This window comes from Carassius auratus, chromosome 16 (genome assembly GCF_003368295.1).
Source record: "Carassius auratus strain Wakin chromosome 16, ASM336829v1, whole genome shotgun sequence".
Taxonomy (NCBI): Eukaryota; Metazoa; Chordata; class Actinopteri; order Cypriniformes; family Cyprinidae; genus Carassius; species Carassius auratus.
Window position 1 is genome coordinate 10,716,775 of NC_039258.1, and position 18,072 is coordinate 10,734,846.

At 35.5% G+C, this 18,072-nt stretch overlaps 2 protein-coding genes across 3 annotated transcripts in view; both read right to left on the minus strand.

Moving 5' to 3' along the window:
• The window catches only part of vps72b (vacuolar protein sorting 72 homolog b), a 23,282-nt gene extending 7,924 nt beyond the window's left edge, over positions 1–15,358 (minus strand). The window contains exons 1-2 of one of the 2 annotated variants that reach the window (XM_026284006.1): positions 14,181–15,358; positions 783–4,392 (exon numbers count right to left, since the gene is read on the minus strand). In XM_026284006.1, the coding sequence (XP_026139791.1) occupies positions 783–899 (117 nt within the window). In that variant the 5' untranslated portion in view covers positions 900–4,392; positions 14,181–15,358. Of the gene's footprint in view, positions 1–782; positions 5,830–14,180 lie in introns of those variants that run through there. The other variant, XM_026284005.1, reaches the window with a different exon arrangement.
• Positions 15,359–16,019: 661 nt separating this feature from the next.
• Positions 16,020–17,852, minus strand: mcl1b (MCL1 apoptosis regulator, BCL2 family member b). The gene is made up of 3 exons (XM_026284014.1): positions 17,477–17,852; positions 16,995–17,245; positions 16,020–16,891 (listed from the first exon to the last, which is right to left on the minus strand). Exons 1-3 carry the CDS (start codon positions 17,850–17,852, stop codon positions 16,775–16,777), a joined length of 744 nt encoding a protein of 247 aa, XP_026139799.1. The 3' UTR covers positions 16,020–16,774.
• Between the last annotated feature and the right edge of the window lie 220 nt (positions 17,853–18,072).

Genomic DNA, 18,072 nt, shown 5'->3' on the forward strand with positions numbered 1-18,072 from the left:
AACAATATATATTCTGTTAATATATTACAACGTACTGAATAATACATTATTCAATTATGTATTGAATTGCAGCTTTACATGTATAGAAAATGTGGCTAAATCTATATATTTATAATGTGCATTCTGGTAGAATAAATAATTTATACAATATGTACTACTACATCTAATTTATTAGAATAATAGATTTGGAAAGCTGCTATACAACATGAATTGTCAAAATCTCTACACATTACATTGAGTTTAGCACATAACATACATCACAACTAAATGTGAAAATCAAAATGTAAAATAATATACAAACACACACACACACACACACACACACATATATATATATATATATATATATATATATATATATATATATATATATAAACATACATATACATATATATACATATATACATATATATACATATATATACATATATATATATATATATATATATATATATATATATATACATATACATATATATATATATATATATATATATATATATATATATATATATATATATATATATATATAAATACAATATAATATAATATAAATATTGTATACTGTGTATACATTTGCACTAAATAAAAACACAATGACTCCATAAAGTCATGTGATAAAGATCTCCTGACAGTCTCAAGACAATAAAATCAGAGTGACTGGGCATATTCTTACAGGTTCAAGTCCAAACGTTCATGCTGAAGTATGCATGTATTACAGCTGCGGAAATGTGTCAACACAAGCCCATAACAAGCTGCACAGGTGATATTTCATCACTCACGTCGTGAAATCCTCCATAGGTGGTCTTGTAGAACTCATCCTCCTCCTCTGCATCCAGCAGTCTGGACATGCGGTTTCCCGCAGTCTTTCGAGGAGCCCTGCTGAAAGCTAAACTCATCCTGACTCCTAAATCTATTTCACAGATATGTAAAGACGATAAGATTGGTATTTATCATTTATAATGACATGACAAGTTAAAATAGAGCAGGGGACCAGATTTCAGGACAGGACGCAAATCTGTTGCGTAAAACAGAATATCACTGCATCATCAGGAGCGCATCTGGAGGTTTTTTAATTTTTTATCAGAACATACCAGCTTGACAGCTGAATAAATGTCAGCCTCACTAGCCTAATGTGGTGTTAAGAGAGTAATCGATGTACAGATCTTGCTCCAGACCAAACTAATAGAACGAGGATATTCATCCGCAGCCGCCAGGAGGAGACAGACTGCAGTGAAGTACGCTCGTGTCCGGAAATGGTTATTCAAGTTCATCTGCTGAACTCTCGCGTAACAACAGATGTAACGTAACGTAGCCAAGTAAAATGACAGAATGAAATTCTATGAAACAGGTTTTTCTCATTTTCACAAAATGATTTGATCTGAAAATCTTTCCATTATTTTTCCAGGCTTTTGGAGCAGTAGGCTACTGGATAAAGAGTTTTTAAAACTAATTTGATTAAAAAAATATATATCCACTCACAAAAAGCAGCATTTACCAAATTAAATTATTTATTAGTGGACATAAACTGAAACATGTAAACTAAAATTGATTAAAAAATAATCTTTTAGTTTATTCTTAAGTAAATTGTGAAAGCATGTGGCTGCTGTTCTTGTTGTTGTCATCTAGTTGTCATCACGGATCATTAGCATCCAAGTGTCAGCACTACGATGTTTCTATAAATAGTAGAAAAATAACCAAACACTATTTTAACTGTTTATGTTATACCATATGAATCTGGTGGAGCATAAAAAAACAAATTATGACTGCTAATTTAGAGTAGAACTTGGCAACCTTTGAACTTGGCTCTTCTGAAAACTGTGTAGTGCACTTCATCAAATGCTATAAACTCCTGTCATGGTATTACTCATATATATATTTTTTGAAAATATTATTAAAATAAATATTATAAATTTTATCTTTTTAATGATTTGGCAATGCCATTTGTGCATAGCATTTAGTCAAAACGAAATTAAAACACTCAATGAAACCCTAAAATAAGTATTCACATATTTCAGATATGTATTATCTTAATCATAGATGTTGCCATCTATGATTAAGATAATACATATCTGAAATATGTGAATAATTTTTTTCCATGGTCATTGTTTTGCACGTTGTCATGTCATGACGTCCAAAAATGCATGCAGACCATTTTTCCCAGGCCAGTCACTCTGAAAGAGACTGATTCTTGTGGAGATGGCCACTCATTTATCTAATCCCTACAGAGTAAATGAGAGACATACTTCAGATTAGCCAAGTAGCTCCATTTTTTATATATACACAAGGATTTGCTGCCAGTCAATTATTAAAGGCATGTGAAATTTTGAAGACCAGTATTTTAAGCATGAATGAATGTGAAAATTGGCTGTGGGCCATTGGTCGTTCAAATGCCTAGGGACTTACCTTTGTGGGTTTGAGGGGGGAAATGCCAAACGCAAACCAATTCAACGGTTAAAAAAAATTAGCAAAAGTACATGGGAAAAACCTTGAGACAGAGAACCACTCATTTTACAGGAAAGTCTAATTTACTACAAAACAACAACACTGTTTCAAACTGTAATTCTTTAAATGAGACAGGTACTCATTACAGGACTAAAAAGTTAAAGTCTACCTTAATTAATTGCATCTTGCCAATGATTAAAATATACCATTCTTTGGTTGTGAGAAGAATTCCCCAAGTGGTGAATTCCATGGTTCCGTATTTGCTTTGCTTTTCCCGGTCTGTGAAAGGTTAAAGTACACATCTATCGCCAACCCTGCAGTTCTCTCTTGTTCATCCAGCCACACATATCCAAATTTTCTTTTGATGACCATTATGCAGGGATTTCAAAACAATAAATAAAGTGTAATATACCAAAACGGTGCTCATTGTATTTTTAATCTCTGAAGTTACCATAGACAATATGCTTTTGCAATTTTTTTCTGGGAAAGTATTGCATGCAGCACTGACAGAACCCAATTGTCCTCGTAACAAAGCTGCAGTGTGTGTTTTAAGCAAACATTCAATGTCATTCCCTCTCAAGCCATTTACATTCATTTGAAAACCAAAGGTAAAACATGTGCACACCCATAAACCCCATCCTACAAAGTTTACATACTTTATGCTCGCTGTGTTACTGAAAAAGCATTCAGATTTGTTTTGAAGGTTGTTAAAATGGTCTAAATTCCTACTCTGTCATGCATTCACTTCCTCCCACGCCAAAGGTTATTTACAGCAGAGGTGTGCTACAGCATTTAAGTAAGGAATAAGGAAGAGGTTGGTTCCAAGATATGGAGATGTAATGCTTCCCTCTGCCAGATTAAAACCATTCTTTATTCAGAACTTGAAGTTCTAAAACAGCCCTAAAAATCATGTGAACCAGCTGATTCTAGAATGCCTGTGGAGACTGAGCGGGTTTCGGCATTTAAAATAATGCTTTTGTCCTCAATGAGCACTTTGGCATTTGGCTTCTTTTTTCTTTGATGTCTGGCTTTCATCTCCTTTTCTTTCTCTTTCTCTCTCTCTCTCCCTCCCTCCCTCCTGCAGTCTCTTTAGAATCCCAAAACATTGGTGAAACTGAGAAGGGGTATGTTCATTCACAGAAGAAATTTAACCTCCCCCTATTTGAATTATACTGCACTGACAGTGCTATAGTGTTTACAGACTGGAGTCTGTTTATTGTTGTTGTTGTTGTGCGGTATAGCGCTCAAAGGGTCTATCGTGGGCGGCACGATTGGTACCATATGAAGGATGGTGTTGTTTGGGGCTCTGAACACAGATATCATTCAGGAGAGAGCTGAATTGGAATATGATCTCACAACTCTGGAATGTGAAAAACATGCTGCTGCCGGGAAACAAGCTTTGTGGGGGTGTAACATATCCCCCTTTAGGCCAGTTTGGTACATAGACCACACACCACTGAAATGAGAGGCTAGATTAGATCAGCAGGAAATGATAAATAACAGGAATGTTAGACATCAGACAGAAATGGTGGATAAATGTTTCCTTATAAAGGTTTGTTATCCAGTGTTATACAGTAATTAGTAAGTGTAGAGAAACACAGTGTACTGAGAACAAAAACTAGTCCAGTTTGACTTGTGCTTGACCCAGTTAGCAGTAATCGGTAGAGCAAATCTCAAAGAGACATGTATGTTTAAAGGTATTTCTGTTGTATAATGTTGTTGAGTTGATGAATTAGGTTTAGTTTACTTTTGTTTGGGCTGTCATTCCCTTCTGCATCATTGTGCATGGCAAAAGGATTCCATCGTAACATTACATAAGGCCACTGGTTCTGTTTGGGCATGTTCAGAGAACGGACTTGTATTTTGACCTGTTTTGTCTGAATCTATGTTGACGTAATGTCTCAGATGTCCAGCCCACCGCTCACTCACATCATGACTTCGTTTTTCCTGAAGCAGAGAGAAGAATAGCAGATCAAGACTAAAGCATCCTTCCTCATGAGCATGCTTTTGAAACTTAATTTATCTGGCATGTTTTCACAAATAAGGAACAAAATAGGGCTGGAACTCTCAAAAATGATTTATGGTTTGCATAAGGAAATGTGCTCAACCCTCAGAAGGTTAAACTACCTACATTTTGTTTTTAGTTTTGCCATTTTTGTAAAACTGTTATCCATTTAGAGCATCTAAATGCAGCTTAAAACCCATTCAGCATTGATGTACTGTTGTGTAATAGTTAATTGTACCAATAAATATTAAATAAATAAAATTAAATAGAAAAATTCAGCAGGTAGCAGGGTTGAAAATTTTGCATAACTAATCTGTCACTCAAGAGAAGCTATAGTTCAATGGTTAGTTTGTAGTTATCATGTAAGATTTAAAAATAATAATAATTCGCACCAAGGCTGTGATCATTTATTCAGAAATACAGTAAGCAGACTAATATTGTGAAATATTATTATACTTCAAAATAGCTATTTCCTATTTTAGTATATTTTAATTAATAAATTCTTGTAATGGCAAAGTTGAATTTTCAATAGCCATTGATTCAATTCAGGAATCTTTAATGAATAGAAAGTTTAAAACAGCATTTATGTGAAATAACAGTCTTTACCGTCACATTTGATCAGTTTGATGCATTCTGTGGGACAGGAAAAACTAAAGCTAAATGGCAGACACACACTAACTATTATTAAAAAAAGTATTAAAGGACACTCTAAACTGAAAAGATTTGCACACTTATATAAAACATCTCTGGAAAAGTTTATCAATGCAGATATTTGAAACTTCCAAGCAGGCAGTAAACTCATTTACCAACAGCATCACCTTTCTTGAATAAATCAACATTTAATGATATACCAAAGTGTGAAACTATGCCATAAATCTGTTTAAAAGTGTCCAGTATCAGAGTGCATACAGAAGTAAACACCACAGCAGGCACAGGTGACTGAAAGGTGGGTAGTTAAAATGACAAGGAATATCTCATCCAAACATACACTGATATACACACCCCTTACCGACAATACAGCTGCTGCATGTGTCAAGCACATGATGTTCTTAAATACCCAACCTGCCAGGCTATGTGTGAGGAACAGTGATGGGAATAACGGCAACGGCATTACTTTTTCCAGTAACGAGTAATCTAATTGATTACTCTTCTCATCTTAATAACGCCGTTACCGTTACTGCCAAAAAATGCGGCGCGTTACTATAACTGATGAAGCTGTTTTTTTTTCTCATCAGACCAAATAGATCTCTGAGCGAGAGACACTTTTTTACTGTTCTACCTTGGTTAATGGGCAGAGCACGAGACAAGCGCATAAATGCTCACGATTGGCTGAGGTAGAGTAAAATTTAATTGTAAGCCAATCAGAGGTAGAGTTGGGCGGGTGTTCGAAAGCACGCATGATGGGTATTCGGCTCTTTTGACTCAGCTCACTGGAAAGAGCCGGCTCTTTTTGCTCACAAACGGCTCTTTAAATGACTTTGACTATAATATTTCAATTTTTATTACATAATTATTTAATTTCTATAAGCTATATTAGTAAAAATAGAGTCGGCTCTTCAGATATGCGAGCCAGCTCCCGACGTTCCCCTAAAAGAGCCGGCTCTTAGAGTCGGCTCATTCGCGAATCGCGAACGACTCATCAAAAGCTCATTCGCGAACGACCCATCATCAATAACGCTCATGAATTGCGAACGACCCATAATAACGCATAGTCGGACAGGACAGGACACACAAGGAGCAACCCAAGCCAGTCATTCAAAGAGAGACAGGTATGGCGACGAGCCCAAATAATTCAAAAGTAGCCTTCTCTTAATGGAAGTATAGACATTACTTTTTCCTTCAAGAAATGAAAGGAACAATAAAAGGAATTATCAAAAGTTCCAAAACATCTATTGTGTTATTTGCATTGATCCACTATATAAACATAATATTTACATACATGACATTTGATTGGAGGCTAGTCTCACTTGTCCCACTGCAAAAATTTTTTTTAGATGTTTACAATGTTTCATGTTTCTGTTAATAATGTATTGTATTAAGTGTCCATTTCATTATAATATTCAGATTTATCATAAATAATTGAAAATGCACATGTATTTTAAGTTCCGTTAAAGAGGGGTAGAGGTGGGGTCACATTTGAGCATTTAAAATTTAATTTTACTTGAAAGTAACGCAATAGTTACTTTCTTAAGTAACTAGTTACTTTTAAAATTTGTAACTGAGTAACTAATTTAGTTACTTTTTGGAAGAAGTAACTAGTAACTGTAACTAATTACTTTTTAAAAGTAACTTGCCCAACACTGGTGAGGAAGCAGAAAATTTTCAAAGTTGACTGTGCGAAGACACAAGCTAAAACTAACAGTGCAAATGTAGCTTTCCACCATGTACAAAAGTGATCAACTGACTCATTAACATTGTAGTGTTTATTTTGGTTAAAATGTGCATCAGTTCTTTTAAAAGAAAGAAGTCAACGTGTATTCTCCTTCAGGCACGTAGCCATCAAATCCAGATTCGTTTGAAGGGTGCGACACATACATACCAGTCATAGTACCTGGCTGAACACTCATGGTTAGAGGCATGTAGACTGTTCTGACTAACCTCATCAAATTACATCCACGTATCCTTCATCGCCCACACAACGAAACTATTAAAGTTATTAACAAGATAACCTTTACACAGGCCTCTACCTCCACTTATGAATCAGTTTGCTGTGTCTGTCACCTTTTGATATAAACAGTCTCTGAGATTCCTTAAAGCTTTGTGGTTGCCATTTGTCATGTCTACTGAAGATGCTGTTTGTTTTCACATAACATTGCCAATGAATGTGAATCAGAATGGATGTATTGATTTGGTAAGAAAACACAGAAGTGAAATGAACAGTCTTTTCTTTTCCTCTAATGAACAATGCCAAAATGTGTCCTTAATTGAAAAAAAAAAGTAGGCCTGTACTAAAAGTAAATTACGCAGAAGACAATGACAAAGTATTCACAAGACTACGCAAACAATGACAATGAAAAAAAAAATCAAGACAACAGATAGAATGAAGAGAATGTTGCAAGTCACACAGGAAGTATACAGAAACTGTAAAAAAAAGCTATTTAGTTAAAGCAGATTTGGGTTTTGTGTTACATTTTATGTTGTTAAATGAATTCTTTTCTGGATCATTTTAGTCTTGTGTGTTACCATGATAGTGTTTTGTATTTGTTTGTAGGAATTTCATATATTTACCTCAACTTGTGGGAAAGCTACAGTATGTATGATGCGCTTTGATTCTACTTGTGACTTCCTTATTATACAACCTGTTTTTGGGTTGTTTCAGTGTAAAGGTACGAAACTGGTTTTAGTACTTCAGTAGGTATTTAACATTATATTGGTTAATAAAATCCTCTTTTTTTTTTGTACATCTAAGTTCAATCTGTAAAATCACAACGTTCTGGCAACCACAGCTACTAACTAAAACTCCAAGGTTGAAGCAGCCAGCTTTCATTTCCCAGAAAGGTGTGGGAAGAAGACCAATGAATGCCAAACAACAAGGACATCAAAACATCAGGCCGTCATTGCCAAACAGATCAGACTAGGCCAACCTGGTATCTTCAAACGAAACAGGACAAGTTGTGTCATGCTGTAGGTGACATCACAAGAACTGTACAGTGACAGAAGTTGTTTCACCACCGTGTACATGGTACATTTCTGTGAGGTTAGAGCAGCATTCGAAACTTCAGGTCTCCATTGCAATGAATGTACTGAGATATTTAAATGCTTCAGGTGAAAATGACAACAAAGCCCTGCTTGGAAATGTGTTTGTAAGTAACTAAACCCTGCATGGGAAAAAAGAAAAGGGATCAACTGAAATAAGAGTCGGTCGTGGGAAAAGAGCAATGACAAGCTCTCACGTGTTTACAGTTACTGTCAAGTTCTCGCTCAAGGTCAGAGTCCTGTTAGTGTATAAATAACATGAGCTCAATGTTGTTTGGGCGTAATTTTTGCAACATGCTGACAATTTTAAGCTTGATTACTTTGCAGACTGTAAAACATGAGAAAGCCACCTGAAAACTTCAAGGAACTATGCAACCTGATCTGATAAATTGAGGAATATGCAGACATAAAGCAGTCTATTCATTTGGGGTGAAATTATTATATAATTTTGCCTGTGTATTATCTTTGGGTCTGCATGAATTAGTTTACTTTGCTAGTGCATTTTACTACATTACTACTGTAGTCTTGTGGTAAACAATTGATCTATGAAAGTGAATCCACACACACACACACAAAAACAATATCTGAAAATTAGCTTATACCTACAGTACTTAAATGTTGTTTCTTTTCTAAAGAAATCAGCTTGAACAGAACATCCTTAACCGTTCGCTTCCAACCGTCTGGCTGTTTCATTTGGAAATACATCACAGTACTGAAGCTGGTCACAACTTCTGAATTGCATGACGAAAACATGGTTTTACAATGTACAAGATAATCTTTTGTGCAACACAGACATTTCAACAAAGTTATAAGTAACTTTCATGACAGTCAAATGGGATTTGATGGAGTTTATTCATCTGAAAATTTTGGAGAAATCTGCAATCTCATCACTGGCTCCTCTGCACTGGATGGGTGCCACCATCAGAATGAGAGGTCAAACAGCTGAATAGATATAAACAGCTGATAAAAACATCCCAGTAATCCACAAGACTCCAGTCTATCAATTAACATTTTCTGAAGCAAAAAGGCACACCCTTGTAAGAAATAAATCCAAAATTAGGGTATTTTTACTTCAAACCATTGCTTTCGGCTAAAATATGAGTCCTCTATCCAAAATATTGCTTTCTCTAGTGATAAGGGCACCTCAGATGAATCAGGAGAGAAATATACACAGATCAAGCAAAGTCTGTGGGGTGTTATGACTGACCAATCAGAATCACACAATCCAGAGAGCTGTGTAATAAATTTGTATAGTTTCATTTACTATTAAATTGATATATATGAGTCTCTAAACCTAACCATTCCTCAATAAAACAAGAAAAGTAAAAAAGCAATAGGCAGATAAGTTTACAATGAAGGCCATGTTAATTGGAATATACTAAAGATTTACCACCACACTTTACATATTGTAAATAATAGTGAGATCACGTTGCAGGATGAACATTTGACTTTTTTAATCCAGCAATGCATCTGAGACTCTAAGGTTATCGACCACCCCACTCAAGTTGATAAATTGCATAAGGCAAAAAAAACTGTTTAAACCTGATAAAAAGACCATTTGGAATGTATTATTTATATATACATAGAATACTGTATATAGCGTCTGATAATTCTCTTGAACACTGTTCTCTCATGAAACAAAAAAATAATTTACACATATCCGAACCTGTAATAGCAAGTTTTTTAAAAGTAAAAAAAAGCCACATGTTTGATTGGAGTACTTTTGCAACAGCAAAAAAGTAATAATAAAAATAAATTCAAAACTCTAAAAATTGTGCATAATAGCAAGCTTTATATTGATTATATGTTCATATGTTGAGTAAAGAAACAAAGGCACCTGCATGCTGCTGACAACCTTTGGCCTATTCATAATATTGTGCAGCACATGCAAAACATCTGACGGGTGAAAAATGATCCCTTTATATTTATCATGCCTTGCATGTGTTTACATTTTATCATCTGCAACATAAAACTTCTGAGGATTTATTAGTTAGAGTGAAATGTTTCCTCATTTACATTTCTTCTCAGGCAGAGTTATCTTACACGCCCTAGAACAAACATGCTTCAGCAAGACACTCCTTGTCAACACCTTCTGCAGACACGACACTTTGCAATTAGGCTGCTTTTCAAGACATGCATTTTGACATTGGGAATATAATAAAAAACTGAATGTAGAACACAACAAACATAAAACTTTGCATCATGCAAAATAATGACAAATATAAGTAAAGGGGAATGGTGGTTTTCTATGACCTTCCTGGATGTAAATAGGTGTGGTTCGGCAGTTTCCTTGTACACATTCCCAAAGAAGATTTTAATGATCTCTGTTTGTATACACTTGTATACATTAGATTTAATAGTGGGAAAGAAAGAAGAGAAAAGAAAGAAAGAAAGAAAGAAAGAAAGGAAAGTAAGAAAGAAAGACAGAAAGTTTACCTAGTTCTCCACAAAAAATGACAACATCTATTTCTCGATTTTCATATGACAGACAGCATGTGACAAAAAATCCAGACATCACTATAATAATCAGCTTTTAAAATTCCAGAAAAGAGAACTCAGCTGAAAGAAGAAAAATTCCATAAAACTGTATTTGCAATTTCCCCTTGTCACATGATCTCAAAACAATACAAATCCATTACATAATGATTACCAAATTTTGATTGGATGACTTGTAATAATTGAAGAGTTTCAGTTTTAAACACCTCATTCTGGGAGACGGATACATCTTACATATCAAAGTACAAGCCACATAAGAGTGTGTGTTCAGTCTATGGACCGATCTTGAACGTCATCCTTGACACGTGTCAAATTCCAGTCCTGTCCCGCAGATAGCTCCAACCAGCTGCAAAAAAACCAGCCTGCAAGCTTCTAGCAATCCTGAAGACACTGATTAGCTGCAGGTTTGATTAATTAGGGTTGGAACTAAACTCTGCAGGACAGTGGCCCTATACAGAAACTGACAACAGCTGGCATGACCGTCTATCTGTATTTTATCTTCATTTGTCTGGAAGAGCTTTTATTTTATATATACTATTTGAAATGTTCAAATATTATAGTTAGTTATATTATAGTTATTTTATTGTATTATAATGCATAGACTACAGGACTGTTGTCCTTTCTTTGAGCATTTGAAGGTTTGTACCGAGAAGCTAATCTTACTAGAATCTTAAGCAAAAGTGAAAGTAAATGCTTCGTGAAATAATTTACCTACAAGCATTTAGGAACAAAAAAGAAAAGACAGGATGGCAGCAGACTAAGCCTTTATTATATATGTGACCCTGGACAACAAAACCAGTCTTAAGTCGCTGGGGTATATTTGTAGCAGTAGCCAAATACAAATTTGGTCAAATTTATCGATTTTTATTTTATGGCAAAAATAATTTGAATATTAAGTAAAGATCATGTTACATGAAGATATTTTGTAAATTTCCTACCATAAATATACCAAAACCTAATATTTGATTAGTAATATACATTGCTAAGAAATTCATTTGGACAATTTTAGAGGAGATTTTCTCAGTATTTTGAGTTTTTTTTTTTTTTTTTTTGCACCCTCAGATTCCAGGTATTCACATTGTATCTTGGGCAAATATTGTCCGATCCTAACAAACCACACCTAAATGGAATGCTTATTTATTCAGCTTTCTTGGGATGTATAAATCTCAATTTCGAGAAATTTCTCATTTCATAAATTGCGGTAATACATCACCAAAAAGCTGAAAAAATATTTTTTATTCCTCAAAAAATCTGAAATATATATGGTTAAAAGCTAGGCTATACATAAAAGCAGATTTTTTTTTTTTTAACACTTACTCTAAGTATTTAATTTCTTATGTCATGCTATAAACTCAAACCTGGTGGAAACCAAATTTCATACAGTTTCTAGAGGTATATAATAAACCATAACAAATACACACATTTTGACCACTACCTTTTTCCCAACAACAGTCAGTCTCATATGTTCTGAGTTTGAGTCAGTAAGTTATTTTGACAATGAATGTGTGTCATAGGTCAACAAACCTTTGTCCTTCTTCACCTCAAACCTTTTACAGCCTGAACAGAATCAGACCAGCCCAAACTAGAGCAGACCAGACCACATTACCACTAAAGACTAGTAAAGACCTGCTGCCTGTCAACCACACATCATAGAATAAAGTCAGCAGGTTTACAGTGATGATGAGGATTTAGAGGAAAATCTCTCCGCAAACATGCTGGCGTCTAAAACTAAGAATTACTCCTCCATAATGGATAAACCTGGCACTTCTTCTATGTAAACAGTTCTTTTAACCCCTTGCTTGGAGTTCTATAACAATCAAAACACTGTTACATATAAGAACACAACATATATTTTAAACTCTTTTGCTTATTTAAAAGATTGCGTTTCATTGAAACCTCAGCATTGATGGCATAGTACAAAATGTCCAGTTGCCTCACCAATGTAACATAATTCAACATGTCGGACAAACCAAGCACATCCTTCCAAAAAAAAATCACATTCTTGGGCATCTGTATATCTGTTTGTATAAATACCTTGGTATAAAAGCTTTAACAATGGAAAGACATAATTTGTATGACATTTACATGTGCTTGGAATACATGACCCAGGACGGAAGTCTCCATAAGATAAAAAAAAACGTGATCAAGAGTCAGAATAAGGGAAATCAGATGAGATAAGATGAATATATTTACACCATGTATGCTGTTCGACAGCCTACCACATGTGCCTTGTGAGTTTTACCTCATGCGTTTGTGTACACAGTAAATAAACCAAGTAACACTTCAATCCAAGCATAAGTCAGGTGACTCAAAGTTAACAGTGAGTCAGAATAATATTTCATAGACCACTAGGAACTGTTTAACCATTTAACCAGAAGATTAAATATTGGAAATGTTTATTAAATACACAAATTACGCATAAAACCATCACCTGAGGGGTCAGAGGGTGGCACACTTTTTCTGATTTTAGAACGGTTATCTTTATGACAGCATGTGGAAATGACGTGTTTTCCGTGTGGAATAATGCTGTAGAGGAAAGGTCACAAATCTGATTATCCAGCAGTGGCCAATCATGATTATGAATTCTTCTATCAGCAAGATTACCAGAACATGAAAGCTAAATACTAGGAACTACATACAAAAAAGAGAATAACAAAAACTGGGATAAAGGTAAAAAACGTCACTGTTTAAGCAGGCCAACCAACTTCCCTGCAAAACATGTGAGTTTGGCCAAAGCAGATAGTTTGGTATGATATTTAAAAATTAAAATAACTGTTATTTAGGAAACAGTGTGTTTCACACAACAAGCAATGCACGCAAGCAGAATTAAATAAAACAATTAATAAAATGTATGTTCCTTAAGATAACACAAGCTTGATTAAGCTTTTTAAACACCAAAGGTTTTCTACTAAGTGCTATTTATGTCTTTTCTGCCTGCTTTTCTCTTTACAAAATAGTGAATGTTCCTCCTCCTATTGTTCCACATTCAGTGAAATCAATAGACAATGCATCTAACAAAGTGGTTTCTAATATTACATGCAGTCCGGATATGCCCATTGTTTGTACACTCTTTACACTGGATTTTTTTCCCACACTAATTAGTCCATTGTATAACACAGTCTAGATTGCTTGTTTCTTATTGGCTGGAGGCTGTTCTAATGTTTTTCAATAACTGCACTGTTGAAGTAGTTCCAGTTTTGACCACATTACAGTTCCATACCGCTTCACAAATTTATTCAGCTTTAAATTTATTTATTTAAACTTTGATTAAGTTAAACAGCTCAATAATGGGTAAATGATCATGCAGGGCCACCGGAATTGTTTCATATCACTTTGCCAATTTATTTCAGTTATTTTAAAAAGCCTAAGAGCCTACAACTGCAAGAACACTGGCCAAGCAAGTAAATCAATCACAAATGGCTTTTAACCTCTTACTGCAGATATCTGTTGTGTGATACTTGAAAATTAATAATAATTGAACAACACACCATAGATCAAGATTGTGCAGATTAGTACATTTGTTGTCACATGGCTTTACCTGTATTCCACTGAGTTTAACAGCCATGTGTCACCTGGCTCAGGTAACCACAGCAGGTGCTGCCGCAGTGAGCTGGAGGATCAGGTGAGGCCCTGTGTGTGCCATTACCATAGTCCTCATTAGACCCCACGGATGGCCTGTAACCAGACACAAAGCCAATCTGAGCAAACAAGAACACTTGCACAAATATTGTCAAGCTTAGCCTGAAAAAACAATACAGACTTCTTCCTAATGAAGGATTAAACTGTGTTCTGTCAGGAGATTCTTTTGCAAATCAGTTTTTTTTATTATTATTATAAAATAAAATACCAGTATAAGATGTTTTGATAGACAAATTTCCGGCTTCAAGAGTTAAATGGGCAATCCACCCAAAATTAAATTCTGTCATCATTGCTTCTGATATATTTGATAGTCTTTCACAAAACAAGATTTTTTGGTTGAACTGTCCTTTTAGGGCATTCATTTAGCTTTTTTTTTTCTAGCATTAAGTTGTCAAACGTGAGAATGCTAATGAAACAGTTTAAGCCCAGTGAAACCCATGGAAAACTATTTCTACCACCAGCATTGGGCACAAGTATTATAAACCAGGAAACATACAATGTGTCTCAAGCACATCTCTTTTTCTATAAGCCTACACAGGCTGTATTCCTAATTAAATAGGTTCTCTGGTAGATGTTCATAGACTGGACCATCACTGGAGTCCTGCTGCCTTCATGATATTGCCTTCTTTACCTGCCCTTTCCTTATCAAGGGTATGAGGTACACGCATGCAAAGTATTTAAGATATCTCCAGAATGTCAATGCATTATGAATGCCATTCTACTATGGAGATATTTCCTGTGACCTCTAATAGGCAGTGGATGCCATTAACTAAGGAAGTGGACATTGCCATATAAGCCACAAACATCTGATTTCATTCACAGTAATTTTAAGCCAGAATTTTGACCCTGAGGTTTCTTTCAGCCTCATGTGATTTTAAAACTATGTCCATTCAGCGTTAAAAAGTGACTCACTGTACGAAAGCACAGAATCAGTTAAGTTAATCATGAAAACCATGTGACAGTCATGATGTTAGCAACCATTACTTCCACATAAAAAAAATAATCAAGCCAAACTGGCTACATTCAGCAGCTTCAGGCTAAAAGTAGAGCAAACAAATAGATTAAGAAATCAGTTGACGAACTTCCTCTGAATAAGAACACAATGACATACTGATGTCATATTTACAACGTCATGCTTCCTGCTAGACACTGAGCAGCTGGAAAGGAATTCATTTCTTGGGCTATTATTTTTTTCTCAGAAAAAAATAATTTAAGACAGATTATAGGTGACAAAAATATATTTTGAGCCAGGATTACAGTCAAGATACTCAGTCGTACAGATAATCATAACATCAGTGGCTGGTAGATTTGATTACAAATAATTTATGGCAAAAGCTAGAAAGATGGTAAGGGGGATGTATATTTAGTATTAAGATGCGTGGGTCCTACAGTTGGTACAGTGTGACTTAACAACATGACTAATCAAACAATATCAACTCTTTGAAATAAGATACAGGAATTCCCCTCCTCCCACCTTGAATTGTGTTCGAAGTGAGTTTCTTTGGGACTCTGATAAACTTCCTAAAATTTATCCACAGCACAGTGCAGCCTTTTTCACAAAGCCTCAATAAGAGCATACACAGAAACTGTAAACTCGTTAACCATTTGCACAAGTTACATAGCTACAGATGAAAAGCTAGCAAACCTTTGAAGCTACAGATGATTAGCTAAAAGCACATACAGTTTGGACTTTACCTAGCCCACATTTAACTGTGGTGAGGGATTCATTAACTAAGAATATTAAAACAAGGTTTAATTTGCAGTTAGGAAAACATTATTCACAGAAAAGGATCAATGATAATTCTCAAATCAATGGCCTCTCAAACTTCAAGTGTATCTAAAATGTCTATCTGCAATGAAAACATTTAAAACATTTAGCAGCCTTGTGGTTGGCTATCATAGTCCTAAGCTTAGGACTCAAAAACAGAACCACCATAAGCTTTTAGAAAAAAAAGCTTTAAAGCTTACTTCAAGCCAAAGCCAGCACCTAAAATTATCTGTGCTATACATGTGCACTATAATCGCAAAAGAATATTCCTGAAACTAAGTGAAATTGTGAAGGTGTTGTACTAAAATGGCTCATTACACTTTTAAAGAATCGGTTGCATCAAATAATTGTGACTTTTAATGTACAGCTTTTTCAAAATTCCCGATTTAGCCAAGTATATCATTCTCTAGCATACAAAACACTGCTGGATGTGTAATGACAATTTAACATGTGATTCTGGTGTAAACTGCACAAAACAACTGGCTATAAATGTGTTACATGCACATCAGCAATTGTGATCTGAACATTTTAAAGTTTACGTTTTAATAAAAAAATAGTTTTTGATTTGAACCAGTTTTTATATACATTTGAGATCCAAAAAAAGACAAAATATTGAAACTAAAAAGCAAACTGATTTCTCTTCGATGTTTCCAAGAAAACCAAAAAAAAAAAAGTTCACTTTGAGTCCTTTGTTTTTCAATATCTGTCACAAAGTCCTTTTGGATTCACCGTATTAAATAAGCAAGTGCAGCTCCTAATGTTGCAACACTTCCAATGGCCATCAATGTGTTTCTCACAGCTCCCTCTGTATCCGGGACATGAAAAAAATCCACAAAGCCATCCTAAGGGATAAAAATACATACACAAGGTCAGTACAGGTTACAAACAAAAGGAAAACTCAAAATAAGGGCATATGCAGTCCTGTCATTAAAAAAAAAAACTCACCCATGCTTTGTTTTTGAGCAGCCAGTTCTGTTGGTCTGTGAGAAGATAGGAAGAGATCTCTTCCCCCACCAGAGTCACACACTTGCTAAGTCCTCTATCATTTTGAAACTTGGATACCAATGCCGCAAAAGTCAGCAGGCTGGCAATGCGACCCCAGTTTGTGATGCCATCGCTGAAGAGTTCTGTTGCCACGGTCTTGACAAAACTCACATCTTCTCCTTTCTGCTCCAGATTCAGCCGTGCAAACAAACCTGAAAGAGTGAAATGTTAAAGGCAACTGCTGGCTCACAAATGTAGAAATACGTGGCAAGAAGTGGCGCAACCTGCCAGGCCAGGTACGTGGGTTGAGGGTGAGGCTGCCATAAGACTCTTTAACAATATTTGCCTTGCTCTTATCAACCCATAAACATAATGGAACAAAGCGAAATGGAAGCCGTAGAGCGCTACTTGCTAAAAGGAAGTAACGTTACTTGTGAAATTACCTTTGTAAGCCAGTTCGTGCTTCACAACGAGACTGTCCACAACCCGCTTCATCGTAGACAGAACATGTTTTTTCCCATTTTTAGAATGAGGGAGTCCTGTAAAGCTTTTTAAGAAACTGTCAATAATCTGTCGCGTGTCCATTTCCAGAGCGGTGTAGCTGGAAGTGTAATCATTTATTTCCTCGCATTCCGTCTCAGGCGAGGATGGTACCGATCCCTGGAGAACATTCCCTGTCAACTGGTTCTGGGCTTTCGGTTCTGGTATTACCAGTGGCTTGCGACCAAACCCGCTCGAGCTGCTGTTGACGTTGAGAGCTGCTATTCCAATGCATGGCCAAAGGCCGTTGTCGTTTGATACTTTACTCCCAGAAAACATTTTCTCTAATTTTGTCTAATGTTTTTTATCCAATTTTTAAACGATGTGCTTAGAAATTGTAACTACACTCAAATCTACTAACGTTACATTTTACTTTGCAAGGCGGAAGCGTTTGGGAGAAGCTTCCACTATTTAAATATATATATGCCTAGAGGGGCGGGACTTGATGATTTGCTGTGTGTTGACCAATCATTGACGCAACACGTACAGCACAGCCTGC

Bases quoted from the DNA above. Each gene is read 5' to 3' on its own strand.
- mcl1b (XM_026284014.1), bottom strand. From the start codon at position 17,852: ATGTTTTCTGGGAGTAAAGTATCAAACGACAACGGCCTTTGGCCATGC. The intron at 17,246-17,476 runs GTAATTTCACAA...TCACTCTTTCAG, and splicing joins GCACGAACTGGCTTACAAAG to GTTTGTTTGCACGGCTGAAT. The intron at 16,892-16,994 runs GTGAGTTTTTTT...TTTATCCCTTAG, and splicing joins TGCTCAAAAACAAAGCATGG to GATGGCTTTGTGGATTTTTT.